The sequence below is a fragment of the Eptatretus burgeri genome, chromosome 2 (genome assembly GCF_056783735.1).
Source record: "Eptatretus burgeri isolate ZD-2024b chromosome 2, Ebu_testis_v1, whole genome shotgun sequence".
Lineage (NCBI taxonomy): Eukaryota > Metazoa > Chordata > Myxini > Myxiniformes > Myxinidae > Eptatretus > Eptatretus burgeri.
In genome coordinates, this window is record NC_140962.1 from 97,784,533 (window position 1) to 97,800,683 (window position 16,151).

At 37.8% G+C, this 16,151-nt stretch overlaps 1 protein-coding gene and 1 long non-coding RNA gene across 2 annotated transcripts in view; one reads left to right on the top strand and one right to left on the bottom strand.

Annotated features, from left to right (window-relative positions):
• LOC147032641 (uncharacterized) overlaps positions 1-16,151 on the bottom strand; it is a 451,936-nt gene that overhangs the window by 266,730 nt on the left and 169,055 nt on the right. The window lies entirely within an intron of this gene.
• DLD (dihydrolipoamide dehydrogenase) overlaps positions 1-16,151 on the top strand; it is a 66,844-nt gene that overhangs the window by 15,929 nt on the left and 34,764 nt on the right. The window contains exons 7-8 of the mRNA XM_085870438.1: positions 1,525-1,668; positions 1,812-1,913. Coding sequence (XP_085726564.1) covers positions 1,525-1,668; positions 1,812-1,913 — 246 coding nt within the window. The remainder of the gene's footprint in view (positions 1-1,524; positions 1,669-1,811; positions 1,914-16,151) is intronic.

A 16,151-nucleotide genomic window follows, 5' to 3' on the forward strand; every position in this document is an offset into this window, starting at 1 on the left:
TTCTTGCTAAAACTTGCCAAAACGAAAACGTCCCACGTCCCATAAATATTATTATTTAATAATAAACAATATTTAACAAAGTAAAATGAAATCGAAGAGGGAAAATATGCATAAAATGAATGAAAGAAAATTTACAAATACAATACTTAGCTTCCCTATGCTTAAATAGTTCATCGGATATTTAGGGAGTTGTGAAGTTTAGGTGTTGTCATTGTTTGAGGTGGCCCTCAACTTCTGGCTAATGGTTGGCCCTTTTGAAAAGCAGTTTCTCACAGTGATGAATCCATTTGGACTATTTTCAGTTACTCTACTGCTTAACATCCAAGCAATTTTCATTACATTTAGTGAGTACATTTCATTACATTACATTACATTACATTACATGATAAAATGAGAACTATTTCATGTCGGAAATCGTGCTGGAATGCATCTCCAGCCATCTAGGATCATCCGGCTTCCAGGGCCCTCGGCGGGCCCTGGACCCCGGCCATACAGCTGCTCTCGCTTTGCTCGTGGTGATGGTAACCTGCTACTTTTTAATGGTAGCTTCCTACTCCAAAAAATAAGGAAACCCCTGTATATATAAACGATGTTGCCACTCACATCCAAATTGGATTTGAAAAATGCTTCAAGTGAAGTTCTTACATTTCCTGCTTGACCTCAGGTTTTTTTAAACTTATTTTATTTTATATCCAATCAAACAAACATTTTTTTGATGAATTTACAAAAGGTGCTTAGCGAGCATCTTGCAAAAACACACCGAACCCTTAAATGCTGACTAAAACATCGTTGCATTTGCACACCTAATCACCCATCCAAATAGCAATTTACAAAGTGAGATAAACAGCCGATTAGTTGTGCACGTTGAAACAGCTGATCAGCTTGTGAAACACCGCACATATCTCCAACATCCAATTGAAATGACGCACTTGCATAGAATCGCAGCACCATGGACAGTTATTGTAGGGTATTCAGTGCATTGCCCCTCATCGTAGGTTGACCCAGATCATCTTGCACTCGAGTCAGCAGCTAACAAAATGATTCATTTGAGAGTCACTCTAACTCTGGTCAAATTTGATATTCTCATACTTCTCCAGAGGATTGGATCTGTCCTCGAAGATTCCCAGGGCATGTCAGCAAACTGCCTTATTTCTATCATCTTTGCTTCCTCTAATTGAAGCAACCGTCCCACATAAACTTCCAATTATAAGCCATTCAATGATTCAAGCCTTACTTCAAGGGTTAAAACGCACTCTAAAACATGCCCTCACCGATGTGTAAAATTTTCTTTGTCATTTAAACGCTTGTGATTAGGTTTTGATTGTGCATTAGATAATCACTCTTCGGTGATTGGCAACTGACTTTGAAAGGGGATCATCACATGATTAGCGATTCTACACACGTCTAACTCTTAAACGCCTTTTATAAATTTGGCCGATGGAGATTCAAACTTTAATATCTCTTATAATGTTATGATTGAGTTCATGGTTTGAAGTATTGTTCTCATTCCTTCTACCTGATCAGATAACCCACCTGAATGGCCATGGAAAGATCATAGGCAGGAATCAAGTGACTTGCCAGGTGGCTGACGGAAGCACCCAAGTGGTGGAGACTAAAAACATCATCATTGCCACCGGCTCTGAAGTCACACCATTCCCAGGAATTGAGGTGTGCTCTCACCAACGTGGTTATAACATCAATATATATCTTTCTTGCAAATTAAAATTAATGTTGGGGTGTTGAAATGGTCAAGTGTGTTATTCTAATGAGCCTGCTAGTTACTGTAACCTGCTGTACAATGGTGCTTGCAGGTGGATGAGGAGACAATTGTGAGCTCCACCGGTGCGCTTTCGCTCAAAGCCGTGCCTGAGAAGTTGGTGCTCATTGGTGCAGGTGTCATTGGGGTGGAGCTGGTACGGTTGGGGTGTGTTGTGTTTGGTGTGATTCTTCATTTTATATTGTGGTTATCGAGCTTTTTTGCACGTTTTGGAAACTTTTACTTCGGGCAGAAGTGTATCCAATATTACAGCAGAATGTTTGTAAGTTGGGTTTCTTCCTTTAAACTTGCCAGATGACATTCTGTTTAGGCTGTGTGTAGGCCTGAGATGTCATTCAGTTTCATTTTGTGGAAGAGGTGCGTGTTAATATGCACATTTTAAAAAACATTTTCTGTGGTTAATAGGTCTGCACTAATAGTTCTTGTGACCAATGCCCAAGGCTATGTAATCAATGTTAATTTAAAGCACTCATTACTGCATGTGACAGCAGTAAATAGGTTGCTCGGTGGAACAAAGCTACACCCAGCCAATCAGAAGTGACAATCATGGCAACACCAGTAATGTTTATTTCGTCAAGGGTGCCTCCACATAACTTAGGGCAAGTGTATGTAATGTCTGAAGCTAAATCCACTAAAACATCATCCCAACAACATCGTCTGCATCAGTCATCAGTGAAAAAAAAATAAAATGTTTGCACATTCTCACGGATAAGTTAGGATAAGTGTCGTGTGCCTCGTGAAATGGGTTTATTTGGATGGAGAATACAGTGACGTTGTGAAATATCAGTTTCAGACATGCTGCCGTTGAGCTCACTGATCTGCCTGCTGGTGTTGGTGACTGTTTAATGTGTTACATGCGCTTCACTGATGAGAAGAAGCTTCTTGGCATTCAGAAACATTGCAGGGCACCAATGGAGAGAGTTGCAGAAGTATTTGCTTGGTCTACCACAGTTGTCACAAAAGCTCACATTTCTCGATCTCCAAGTAAGAAACTGAGATACAGGTGTGCATTGAGCTCAAATTCTCCCAAGGCTGTGTGCATTATTTGTAAGAAGGTGTCACGTTCCATGATCTCGGCACATGGACCAAAGCGTGATCTAGTTCAAGCCGAAACAGTCACAGCAGGTATGTCTGCAAGACCTTTCTTTCAACCAGTCCTTCTGTCTACCGTTACCATACATAGCCCAGTCACCATTAAATTTAATCTATCTTTCAGAAACATTTGTCTATATTCCAGGAAGTTTGATTGAGGCTGTTGCTGAGTTTAAAAAGGGATGAAAGTATTTTGGTACATGCGAGAGAGCATGACTGTAATAGCTTCCAAAGTCCACTACCATAAAAAGGGTTTCCTACAATATACAAGATTCCTCAACAAGAAAGCATAACGGGATATACAGTCTATCCATCAATCCATCCATCCATCTATCCATAGGGACCATACTCTGTACAGAGTGCCGTTGCTGCCGAAGCAATGTCCTGGGCTATTGGGCACAATTGTGGACGGGTCGCCCCTCCAACACAGAATACTCGAATGGCTCAATTATACCAGCAAGCTGGTACTCACTCTGCCGACCTCGGAAGGATGACAGGCTGAGTCAACCCCACCTGGTATTAATTCAACGACTGAGCAGGATTTGAACTCGGAACCCTAGGATCCCAAGCCCACCACCCTAACCATTAAGCCGACACCAGGCATATGAGCTGCACAGATGAAAGCTTTGTTGGCCCATCATGTGCATTCTGCTTCAGGATTGATAACCATAGTTGTCACAAATCGCATCTTCAACAGAAGGTAGTCCAGTGCAGCGATCAGATTCAGTTGTCTTCTTCAATCATCCTTTTGTAATGTCTTTCAATATACTGTTGCGGGCCGGGGGTTGGGTGAGAAGACCATCGGGGGGAAGCTATCTTGGGTTCCCGCAAGACTCTCCAGAATTGTAGGCCGTCACACACGGATAATTCCGTGATGCAGCGGGTCGCGAACCGACCATAAACACCAATAACTCAACCGCGTGATCGAGGGTCTTCCCGTCTATGGGTTAACCGGGTTACTGAATTACTCACGCAATTTAATTACCGGGGAACATGCCCTTGGTACGCCTTGTCCGAATCGGATCACTTAACCGAATCGGCTGCAGCCGAGCGACGCTGCCAAGGATGTACTGGCTAATAGGAACGGATCGTTGGGAACAAAGTCCCAGCTAAGTTAGAATACGGACCATGCTGGATCAATGAAAGAACAGACAAAAATGAGCTGGGAACTTTTCTCCAAAGGATTTATTAACAGACAGGCGAGCAAAGATATGTGGCACAGTGAATGTTGTTTATTGTTGTCTGTATCAGGAATAGCAAGAAATGTGAAAGGTGCGGCAACTTACAAAAGCAGACACAGCAGAGTTATCCCGATATAATTATTATACAATCTTAACTTATATTAAACGAGGACAGGCGCCAGGACACCACACACACACACACACACACACACACACACACACACACACACACACACACACACACACACACACACACACACACACACACACACACACACACACACACACACACACACACACACACACACACACACACACACACACACACACACACACACACACACACACACACACACAACACCCGATGAAGAGAAAAAGGAGAGAATATGAGGCTAATGGTCTCTCAATACCTTGCACGATTGCCCGATCGCGGCACCAATACATTTTGGGGGTGATGCTCCACTGGGCGATACCTCCCTGACAGCTGGCGCGTCGTCTCTTGATTCGTGCAGCCAGCGTCAGTCCAGAGAATGAGATGCGACCGTCGGGCGTGAAGGGAGGGACTTGGATGGAGCCAAAAGCCAATGGGTAGAGAGAGAGGCAGAGTCAGCAGGCGAATGGGTAAAGAAGGGAGGAGCCAGCAGGCGAATGGGTAAAGAAGGGAGGAGCCAGCAGGCGAATTGGTAAAGAAGGGCGGAGCCAGCAGGCGAATTGGTAAAGAAGGGTGGAGCCAGCAGGCAAATTGGTAAAGAAGGGTGGAGCCAGCAGGCAAATTGGTAAAGAAGGGTGGAGCCAGCAGGCAAATTGGTAAAGAAGGGTGGAGCCAGCAGGTGAATGGGGAGGTTGTCGATCCCAAGCCAGACAGAATGAGCCGACAGGAATGGAGAAAGAAACGATGGGCAGGAACGACGCTTGAACGACTCATGAAGGACAACGACTCTGGAACGACACACCAGGAACGACGACGACTTCTCTCCCCCCACCACCCCACGGCCTGTCCTTTTATAGATCCGGTCGTGTGGGGCGGGGGCGATGACCCGAAGCGATGTCGTCACCCGAATCTGGCACTCTGTTCGGGCCCCGGCCAGCACACGGGCCAGCCGCCATGACCGGAAGCGGCTCCACTTCACTTCCGACCAGATGGTTTCAAGCTGAAGAATAGTCTTGCTCCGAGCACCACGACATGAATCGCCTTGCACTGAACCACATGATATGAATTGCCTTGCACCGAACCCCGTGCCGTGCCCTGGCGACCTGCGGTTGGCGTTGGTCAATGTGCCTGCTCCATGGTGCGCCATGCGGCCCGAGCGATCCGGCCACACAGCATTCCTCTGCCTGGTAGCAGCTGCATTGAGGCGGAGGTGCGGGAGGATGTCTGCCGTCTGCGGGAGACATTTTTTTCCCGTCATGGTGAGTCTATACCGATTGGCAAGACAGAGGGACCGAGCTGGGAAGGATGTGCTGCAGGTCAGGGTGATAAAGGACGCAAATGGGAATGTGCTGACGAGCGAGGAGAGAGTGTTGAGAAGGTGGATGGAGTACTTTGAGGAGCTGATGAATGAAGAAAATGAGAGAGAAGGTTGGAAGAGGTGGAGATAGTGAATCTGGAAGTGGGGTGGATCAGTAAGGATGAAGTGAGGACTGCTATGAAGAAGATGAAAAGTGGAAAGGCGGTTGGCCCAGATGGTATACCACTGGAGGCATGGAAGTGCTTAGAAGAGATGGCAGTGGGGTTGTTAACCAGATTGTTTAATAAATTCTTGGAAAGTGAGAGGATGCCGGAGGAGTGGAGATTAAATGTACTGGTTCCGATTTTCAAGAATAAGGGTGATGTACAGAGCTGTGGAAATTACAGAGGGATAAAGTCGTTAAGCCACACCATGAAGGTGTGGGAAAGAGTAGTGGAAGCTAGGTTGAGAGGAGAGGTGACGATCTGTGAGCAGCAATATGGGTTTGTGCCAGGAAAGAGCACCACTGATGCAATGTTTGCTTTGAGAATGTTGATGGAGAAGTATAGGGAAGGCCAGAAGGAGTTACATTGTGTGTTTGTGGATTTAGAGAAAGCTTATGATAGGGTGCCAAGAGAGGAGTTGTGGCATTGTATGAGGAAGTCGGGAGTGGTGGAGAAGTATGTGAGGATCGTGCATGATATGTATGAGGACAGTGCGACAGCGGTGAGGTGTGCGGTAGGAATGACAGACCGGTTTTAGGTAAAAGTGGGATTGCACCAAGGATCGACTCTGAGCCCTTTCCTGTTTGCAATGGTGATGGACATGTTGACGGATGAGATCAGACTGGAGTCTCCATGGACTATGATGTTCGTGGATGACATCATGATCTGTAGGGAGCAGGCTGAGGCGATCCTCGAGAGGTGGAGGTACACACTGGAGAGAAGGGGAATGATAGTCAGTCGGAGAAAGACTGAGTACATGTGCGTAAATGAGAGGGAGGGTGGTGGTATGGTGCAGTTGCAAGGAGTTGAGGTGGGGAAGGTGGATGGGTTTAAATACTTGGGATCAACTGTCTAAAGTAACGGAGAGTGTGGGAGAGAAGTGAAAAAGGGAGTGGTTGGAGAAGAGTTGCAGGAGTGATTTGTGACAGAAGGGTAGCTGCAAGAGTGAAGGGGAAAGTATACAAGACGGTAGTGAGACCAGCTATGTTGTATGGCTTGGAGGCGGTGGCACTAACAAAAAGACAGGAAGCGGAGCTGGAGGTGGCAGAGTTAAAGATGCTGCGATTCTCGTTGGGAGTGATGAGGATGGATAGGATAAGAAATGAGTATATTAGAGGGACAGCGCAGGTAGGACGGTTTGGAGACAAAGTGAGAGAGGCGAGATTGAGATGGTTTGGACATGTGCACAGGAGGGAAGTGGAGTATATCAGGAGAAGGATGTTGAAGATGGAGCCGCCAGGCAGGAGGAGAAGAGGAAGGCCAAAGAAGAGGTTCATGGATATGGTGAGGGCGGACATGCGGGTGGTTGGAGTGTCAATGGAAGATGTGGAGGATAGAGCGAAATGGAGACGGTTGATCCGCTGTAGCGACCCCTAACGGGAGCTAGCCGAAAGAAGAAGAAGAAGAAGAAGAAGAATTAAGATTTGGAAAAGAGCCCGTGGAGCTTAGATTTGATGCTTGGTAGGCTAGTGGTGTTCCCATAAACTTGTAAGAATCTAGAAACCTAATACGAGTTAAAGGTTTTGTGAATATCGTTTTTGTAAATGAAATATACTTTTGACTTGTGTTTGTTATGGCAGAAATATTCCCTGGTGTTTTTGAAAGTTCATTTATAAATAGATGTGTATCATAGTTGGTGCTGTTGTGAAGAACGACTGGAATAAAAGAAGGAAATTTATAATCAATATTACAACAGGAATGAGCGGGACCTCTATATTTACCAGTAAGATGACAATGATCCCTAACTTTGACCTCTCCCTCAATTTTCTCCTCACAAATATAGCAGATATTGTTGTTTCTAAATTCTAATTTTTCTTCTTCGGTTAATTTCATCGGTTCATTTGTTTCTTTCATTAATTTAGTTAGTCTTATACAATCCTTTTTCTAATCATTTTACAAACTCTTGTGAAGCTTTTTTTCCACTATAATGTTCAAGTTTATTATACTTTTCTCTAACAGATGATTTGATATAATAACAGAAACCACAAGGAATATGTTTTTGATATTCATTTGTATATGATTCTTTTGGATTAGGAGAAGCAGAATTTATCTTTTTAAGGATACATTCAAAATCAGCATATATCACAAATGGGTGCATGATAGATTTTATTATAATCTTCAAAAGAAATTTTTTCACCAGGTTTAGGCATTGTAATTACAGCTGATTTATGATCACTACAATATTTTGAATGTTGTTCTAATCGTTCTTTTGTATGAAATGAATTAAGACATCGCTTACAAGGATATATTTTGTTTGCTGTTCTGAATACCTGAGAAGAGATTAATCTTGATAAATTATTGATGTATGGATAATGTGAATTCTTTCCAACACTAAAAAAGAAAAGATAAATGTGTGTTTCTTCATTTCTCTCTGTAATCTTTAATACCTGAACTTTATTCTCTCCAGTTAATCCAAATACATTAATAGAAAGATTATTCTTTTTCTCAAATTTAGGAATATCAGTTAGTGGCATTGGGAATTTAAAATCTTTAATGTCCAAGGTATTCTCAGATTTCATATATTGTTTTACTCTTTCTGAATTACAATTTGGTGGATGTAAGTGAGCAGGAACAGACCAGAGAAAACATTTATTATCATTGTTCTTAATATTAACAACTGCCTTCTTTAGTTTTATTTCTTTTGGTAATTCAATATAAGAAGAAGCTTGAAGAGGATCTGATTTTAAGATGTGTATATCTAAAAAGATTATTTTTGTGATAGTAAATCCACTACCTACTACAGTGTTATCAACATCTTGTTCTTGTCTCTGGAGATCATCGTAAACATCACATCTTACAAAATCTTGAAATTATGAGATAAAGTGTGGGTTTGTCCTCTTATAAGGATTTTGTTCTTCATCTTGTCTTTTCATATTCATTTTCACTCCCACATAAAACTTTAAAGTTTTCATTTATTTTAATGTCTTTTTAATGACTTTTTCAACATCAGATTTCAATGTTTCAATTGATTCAGCTATTGATGATGGACCGGGTTCTCCAAATTGAAAAATCCTTATTTTAATATGATTCTTAAAAGCTCCATCAGTGTTTTCAATATAATAGTCTCCCTTTACTTTAAACTCATTCTTCTTGTGTTTTTGTGATTGAAGGTGATTCTTATAACTACTCTTCAAAACATCCTTTGAGCAGATATCACAATGTTATGTTTCCAACTCAAGAGGAGATATTTGTTTGAAAAGATTGAATGTGTGTTTGTTGGTTTGAAGGTGTTTTTTATAATATTAATATTCGTGATTACAAACATCGCAGTACGTTGTATTCATCATATTTGAATAATAAATCTTTGCTTAAACAAAAATTTTCTTGATGAAAATTTCGTTTAATTTATAGGTGAATCTGTGCTTAAAACAAATTTATCCTCCAACTTTTTTCACTTAAAAAATACAATGTTTCAAGACACAAAAGACAAGTTTCAATCAATCCCTTCATTTGTTAAAGATACTGAGAAATCTGTCAAGGACGTAAATTGAATAAATATAGAAATAACAACTATTGGATAAAAACAATTATGGTAAATAATATGAGTTCTTCAATTTCCTTCAGTGGAAGGGCTTTTAGTATACCTGGAAGAACATCAATTAAAGTATTTCTAACAAAAGTTTCTCCTCTCCTTCTGGCAATATATTCAAAACTAGAAAAAGCAATGAAACAAGAAAAAGTATCAAAAAATAAAAACCTTATGGATGAAGCTTTAGAAAGAAAAGATAAGACCATCTGTAATATGCAAGGAGAAATTTGTATTTTTTTTCAACAACCCTAAAGATGTACATCTTGATGAAACTAGAGGGGGACCACTCGTTGGAGTGCAAAACCTCTGCCGCCAATACTGCTAGGTCACTCAAGTGAACCTGATATCTAATTCATTCAATTTGACGTCAACAGTGTTCACAGAGTTATAGTTTGCAACTTTCCCTTTTACATACTCAATTCATTCATCATAACTAGATTCCTTGAGACAGAAATTGATTTTACGTGGGTATATCCACCTGAAGTTCCAAAATCAGCCGCAATTATAATTTTGGCATGTTTTTTTGGAAATCACTTGTAACATGTAGAAATGCAAAAAAAATTTTTTAAAAAATCGAAATTTGTTGAAAAAAAAAAAGTTGCAAAATTTTCTTTGTAACCTCCGCCATCAAAGAACGGAGGTTACTGTTTTCACCCCTTTCTGTTTGTTTGTTTGTTTGTGAACAGTATTAAGGAAAAACTCCTTGACGGATCTCGACGATACTTGGTGGGGGGATGAGGTATGGTCCAAGGATCATGCCATTAGGTTTTGGACGAGGTCTAAAATCCAATATATGGCCGCTATGGTGGCCATTTTAAAAAATATATTTGAATATTTTTTTTTTTGCATTTCAACATGTTTTAAGTGACTTGCACCCACGCACCCCCCCCAAAAAAAAGAATTGTTAGAGAAAAAAAGAATTTTTTGCAACTTTTTTTCAACAAAATCTTGATTTTTTTTTTTTTTTTTTGCCATTTCTACATGTTTTAAGTGATTTCCAACAAAAAACATGCCAAAATTATAATTGCAGCTGATTTTGGAACATCAGGTGGATAAACCCACGTAAAATCAATTTCTGTCTCAAGGAATCTAGTTATGACTAATGAATTGAGTATGTAAAAGGGAAAGTTGCAAACTATAACTCTGTGAGCACTGTTGACGTCAAATTGAATGAATAGGATATCAGGATCACTTGAGTGACCTCGCAGTATTGGCGGCGGAGGGTTTGCACTCTCCCGAGTGCTCCCTCTCTAGTTTTTTTTTATTTTTTATTTTTTTGGTTGGAAATCACTTAAAACGTGTAGAAATGCAAAAACAAAAATTCAATTATTTTTTCAAAATGGCCACCATAGCAGCCATATTGGACTTTGGACCAAGTCCAAAATCTAATGGCATGATCCTTGGACCATACCTAATCCCACCACCAAGTTTCGTCGACATCCGTCGAGGAGTTTTTCCGTAATACTGTTCACAAACAAACAAACAAACAGAAAGGGGTGTAAACAGTAACCTCCAATCTTCGATGGCGGAGGTTAATAAAGGATGTTAATATATCAGGTGAAATGACATTTCGTTCAATTGTAGTTAAGTATCATTTTAAAATTACGTTTAATATAAAAAATGTAGTAGTTGAATCTGTTCATGAAAAAAAAGTATGTATGTATATATATATATATATATATATATATATATATATATATATATATATATATATATATATATATATATATATATATAGTAATGTTTTTTTTTTTCTACTAATTAAATACGAGTCATTATTAAACTGAAGATTTTTAAGATTACGAGAGTGATTATGATACCGAGAGTTTGTGTTCAAACGATTGTTATCAAAGTAGTTTTATAGATGATTCCGAAGATTAATTTCAGTTTAAGTAAAGTTTTACTTAATAAATATGCTAGATTTTGAGCCTCTTGAATTCCCTGATTCTCCATATGACAAATTTGAGAATTGTCCTGCATGTGAAAGATGGGGATTAAACACAGAGTCAAAAGCCTCGAAACAATATATATTCTGTGATTATCTTCTAATTAATAATAAAAAATATAAAAAGGAAAATAATTCTTTTAGATTTACACCAAAAATGAATTACTTTACAAGATTGATCAGAGAAATGAATGTAAAGTATGAGGGTGATAACACACCTTTCCTTACAAGGGAAGAAACTGAACGTATTAGAGAAATGTTCAAAGGATTGTTGTCATTTTCAGGGAAATATCAACACAAGATATTGCATAAATAAAATAATGGATTATTTGAAATTAAACCCGAACTTAGGTTAAAATAGAGAGTTTCTAAAAAAAGCCAACAATAAATTAAATAACCTGTTTTCCAAAGATATAAATGAATGATTTTTTTACCCATTTGGGAAAATAAGATAAAATTTAACAATCATAAAAATCTTCCGAATTCATTATGATGTCTCATATTTGGTTCAAGCGGATGTGGAAAAACCTGCTTACTTTTGAAGATGCTCGTGACTCCCAACTTTTTAGATTATGATAATTTAATAATTTTCACAAAGTCGAGTTTTCAACGAGAGTATCAACTACTCTCACAAGGTTTTAATGCTGCTATTCAAAAAGAAGATATAATCTGGTTATTTAAACTTCAAAACAATCGAAATAATTATTACATTGAAGATATAATACAACTATTTTGTGATACACAGAGATATAAAAAGAAATCAAAACTGATAACTTGTATTCATAGTGATAAAATGGATGATATACCATCTCCCCAAGATTTTGATAAATCAAAAAAGAACCTCGTTATCTTTGATGATTGTGTTAATGAGAGAAACCAAACTGTAACGGACAGCTACTACACAAGAGGGAGACATTCTTATTCAGTCGTACTTTCAACTTCCTCGTCGTTCCATCAGAAACAATGCTAATATTTTTATTTTATTCAAGTTAAATTCAATAGACATAAACAATTTTTGGAGAGATAATTGTTCTACATTATGTAGTAAAAAGGAATTTGTGGATTACATTAAGCACACGACTGAAAAATATAAATATATTGTTGTGAAACAAGATGAGATATTAAATGATATTTTCCAATAAATAAATGGATGCAAAAGAAAGAGCAAGAAGATTTAAGGAACATCAAGAGTTGGTTTCAGAAGTTGTAAAATAACAGGAAGACATAAAGAAGAAACGCAGACAGAAACTGACGGGTGAAGAAGCATTTGAAAGAAAACAAGAGAAATTTTTTAAACCGCTTTTAAAAACTTCCCAAGAAAAAATTATAGATGTTTCTACAGTTCCCACAATAGAATATACTCCTAAAAAAAACTTCAAATGATAAAAGATTTTAGTCAAATGACGGAGGAAGAATTAGAGCATATAGGAGAATTCGAATATGATGATGAAGGATTATTTCAACAACTGGAAGAGATTAATCGACCCCTGATTATATTGTGAATGCTCTTCAAAACAATGAATATTCCGCGGAATCAAAAACAAAAGCAGGACTCATTCCAACAGAACAACCAGCAATATTTAATCTTGTTCAAGAAAAGGTATTGATATTTAATGATTAATTAAGGTTCTTGAGTTCTGCTCAACCCCCTGTTAAATTAACCCCCAGATTAATGTTTCTTCTCACAAAAGATGGAAGACAAGCTTCAACTGTGAGGGGTGAATCAAAGTATTTTGATAAACCATTGGATATGAAAAATAATGATGGAGTATATATTGATCTGCTGAACCCTGTTAATTATAGGGTTAGTCTTTCTGGTAAAAGTAGGAAGAATGAGAAGGAGAAGCACATTATTCAGGCTTTAAGTATCCTTGGTGCAGGTGTTAGTTTTCTTCCAAATGACCCATTACAATTAGTTAATAGACTGTTATTGTTGTTAGGTAGTAAGAAGGCTGGAAATAACAATTGTTTTAATGAAGCATCAGCCATTTTGGACCAGTTGATGAACATGAAAATAATGAATAAATATCAATATAAAGACATTTTATCTCATTAAATAAAATGAGAAGTACAATCCTTCGTTTTAATTTCACAACAAGCGACCACACATCTTCATTCCCATACCCACTACAACTTGACCCAACAAAAGAATATGAGGCATCTTTATTGTCCATGAAAACTTATAATACCTTATTTAATATAACTGAGAAAAATGACAAATTTAGTTTTAATCCGGGAAGTGGATACAAAACGATAACAGTCTCACCCGGAGCATATGACATTTCTCAAATATCTTCCGAAATTGTTCGTCTTATGAAAGAACAGGGTGATGAACCAAAAAATATTGTTATAGATATTCAAAAACATACTTCAAAATCAACGATTAAACTTAAAAATAACTACAAGGTTGATTTCACAATTGATAATGCATTTAGAGAGTTATTGGGTTTCTCCTCAAAAAAGATTGAAACTAATGGGATGTTTTACAGTGATAATGTCATTCAAATATCCTCAGGAATAAATTCGGTATTAATTAACTGTGATTTGATTGATGGTGCTTATAATGATGGAATAAAAACAAATACAATATTTTCATTCACCGCATACTCAACCCCAATTGGTTATAAATTCAATATGGAACCCAAAATTTTGGTTTATCTCCCTGTGTCAGGAAAAACCATACACAGAGTAAATTTTAGGATAACCGACCAAGATAATCGTATTATTTCTTTTAATGGAGAAGTTATATCCATCAGAATTCACCTACGTGAAGTTTTCCAATAAATAAATACGATTGTTATTGTGAGGAAACACGAGTTGGGAAAATATAAAATAATTACAGGGGATGGGATTTTCCTTTCCCCATACTACAAGGGTGAAGGTATGTATCTTGGTAGAGGATACTATAAACCTAAGAGACAAAGGGGTGTAGGACATCAATTTAGAGGAGATGGGATAATTGATACTCTCATGGGTATCGGTTCAACTATTCTTAAACATAAAGACCTAATTGGTTCAACTGCTTCTGCTGTGGGAAATGTAGCCGGTGCTGTAAAGAGTATAAAAGATGCCCAAAAGGAATCTCATAAATTACAAGCAATAAAAGAAATTAAGAAAGGAAAAACTCAATTGTCTCCCCAAGAACGACAGAAAATAATTCAAATACTTGGGTCAGGGTTTCAAAAGTTTTAACATCTTTTTTTCCTAAATAAATACAAGTATGGAAGCAATTGATTATATCTATGATTTGGATGATACCATTGTCATCTCAAACTCCACTAAAAAAGAAGATTACTTCAAGGTAAATGCAATAAATGGAACAGACTGGAATGCAAATGGTACAAAAAGTTTTGAAATAAATAATCAACAAACTTATTTGAATCTATCTGAAAGTTTCTTGTTGTGTAAATTTACATTCACCAAGGCTGGGAATAACACAAACGCTACACTCGTCAATGATTTATTCTGGAAAATGTTTGATAGTGTTCGTTTGTACATTGGAACACAAGATGTTGAAGCGGTTGATTATGTCTCTGCTGTATCTGAAATGATGAAATTTACATAATATTCATTCGGTGATAGAAAGGGAAAGGGGGCTGTCGAAGGTTTTACTCCTGAAATGTCAACGGGAACAAACACAGACCCTGGATATACTCAAAGGAAAGGAATGTATAATGATGATGCAAAAGCAGTTAATAGTTTTACTTTGGCAGTTCCTCCTGAAGGTATATTTGGATTTTGTGATCATGATAAAGTTCTGTATGGTCTTAAAATTAGATTTCAACTACAAAGGAATGATAATGAAAATAGATTACTTTTTGGTATTGCTCGTGCTTTTGGTGCCCAGAATAAATTTGTTATTGATGAAATGAGTTGGTATATTAGTGAATATACCCCTAATCTTAAAACAGAAGAGATGTTGAACAGAAGACTTAACTCAAAGAAACCACTCAGTGTATCATACCTCAAAAGAAGATGTCAACACGTTAAACTAAACCAAACCACTGACACGTGGAATTTGGGTGTTCTGGAAGGAAAGCCACGATATCTGTGGATCATTTTTTTTTAAAAACAGATGGTGATACTGCTACGGATAAGAATAATGCATTGATTGATAATGCTAAGGTGAAACAACTTCGTGTATCTCTTGATGGAACATTTTATCCACGAGATAGATTCGAAATTAATTGGGGAAAAAATGATTTTGCTGAAGCATACAAGTCTTACCAAAAAGGTGTGTGAAAGTACTGGAAATAAAGAACCTATTTTGGATATGACAGCATTTAAATGTTTGTATACAATCTATGCGTTTGACCTGAGTGCTCAAAAGGAAACTATAAAGTTGAATCGAGTGGATACTTCCCCATACATTGAAAGAGGAGAGAGTGAAGAAGTTGATCCATATTGTTTGTTTTTGGAAGAAACAGAATTTGAGATTAATATGGATAATTGTGTTATGATTAGTCTCACATAATTTTTTGTTAAATAAATGACTGGTAAAGTACCAACTGCGGTATATGTTAATCAAATCAATCTTCATAAACTATCATCTTGTGTTCAAAATCAAAAGCCTTGTACAATTAACGTTAATACAATTCAGAGAAAAGGAGCAGTAAGAATTGATGTTTTGCTCACAAGAGAACAGGTTAAAATCTTGACCGATACTGGCTCACTTAAAATTAAAATGACAAAACCAATGTTGAAAAAATATTCAATAAGAGAGATGACTGGAGTATTTCTCCCATTTCTAATTCCTTTATTTGCTGGTTTAAGTGCGGTTGGAGCATTGACGGGTGGTATTTCAACAGCGGTTAAAACTGGCTAGGAAAGGAAGGCTCAACTCCGGGCTCAAAAATAATTGGAAAGACATAACAAACAGTTGGAGAAACAAATTAATGGAAGTGGTGTAATTGTAGATTTTGCTGAAAAATTTGAAAGTCTGCCTGATAAAGCGC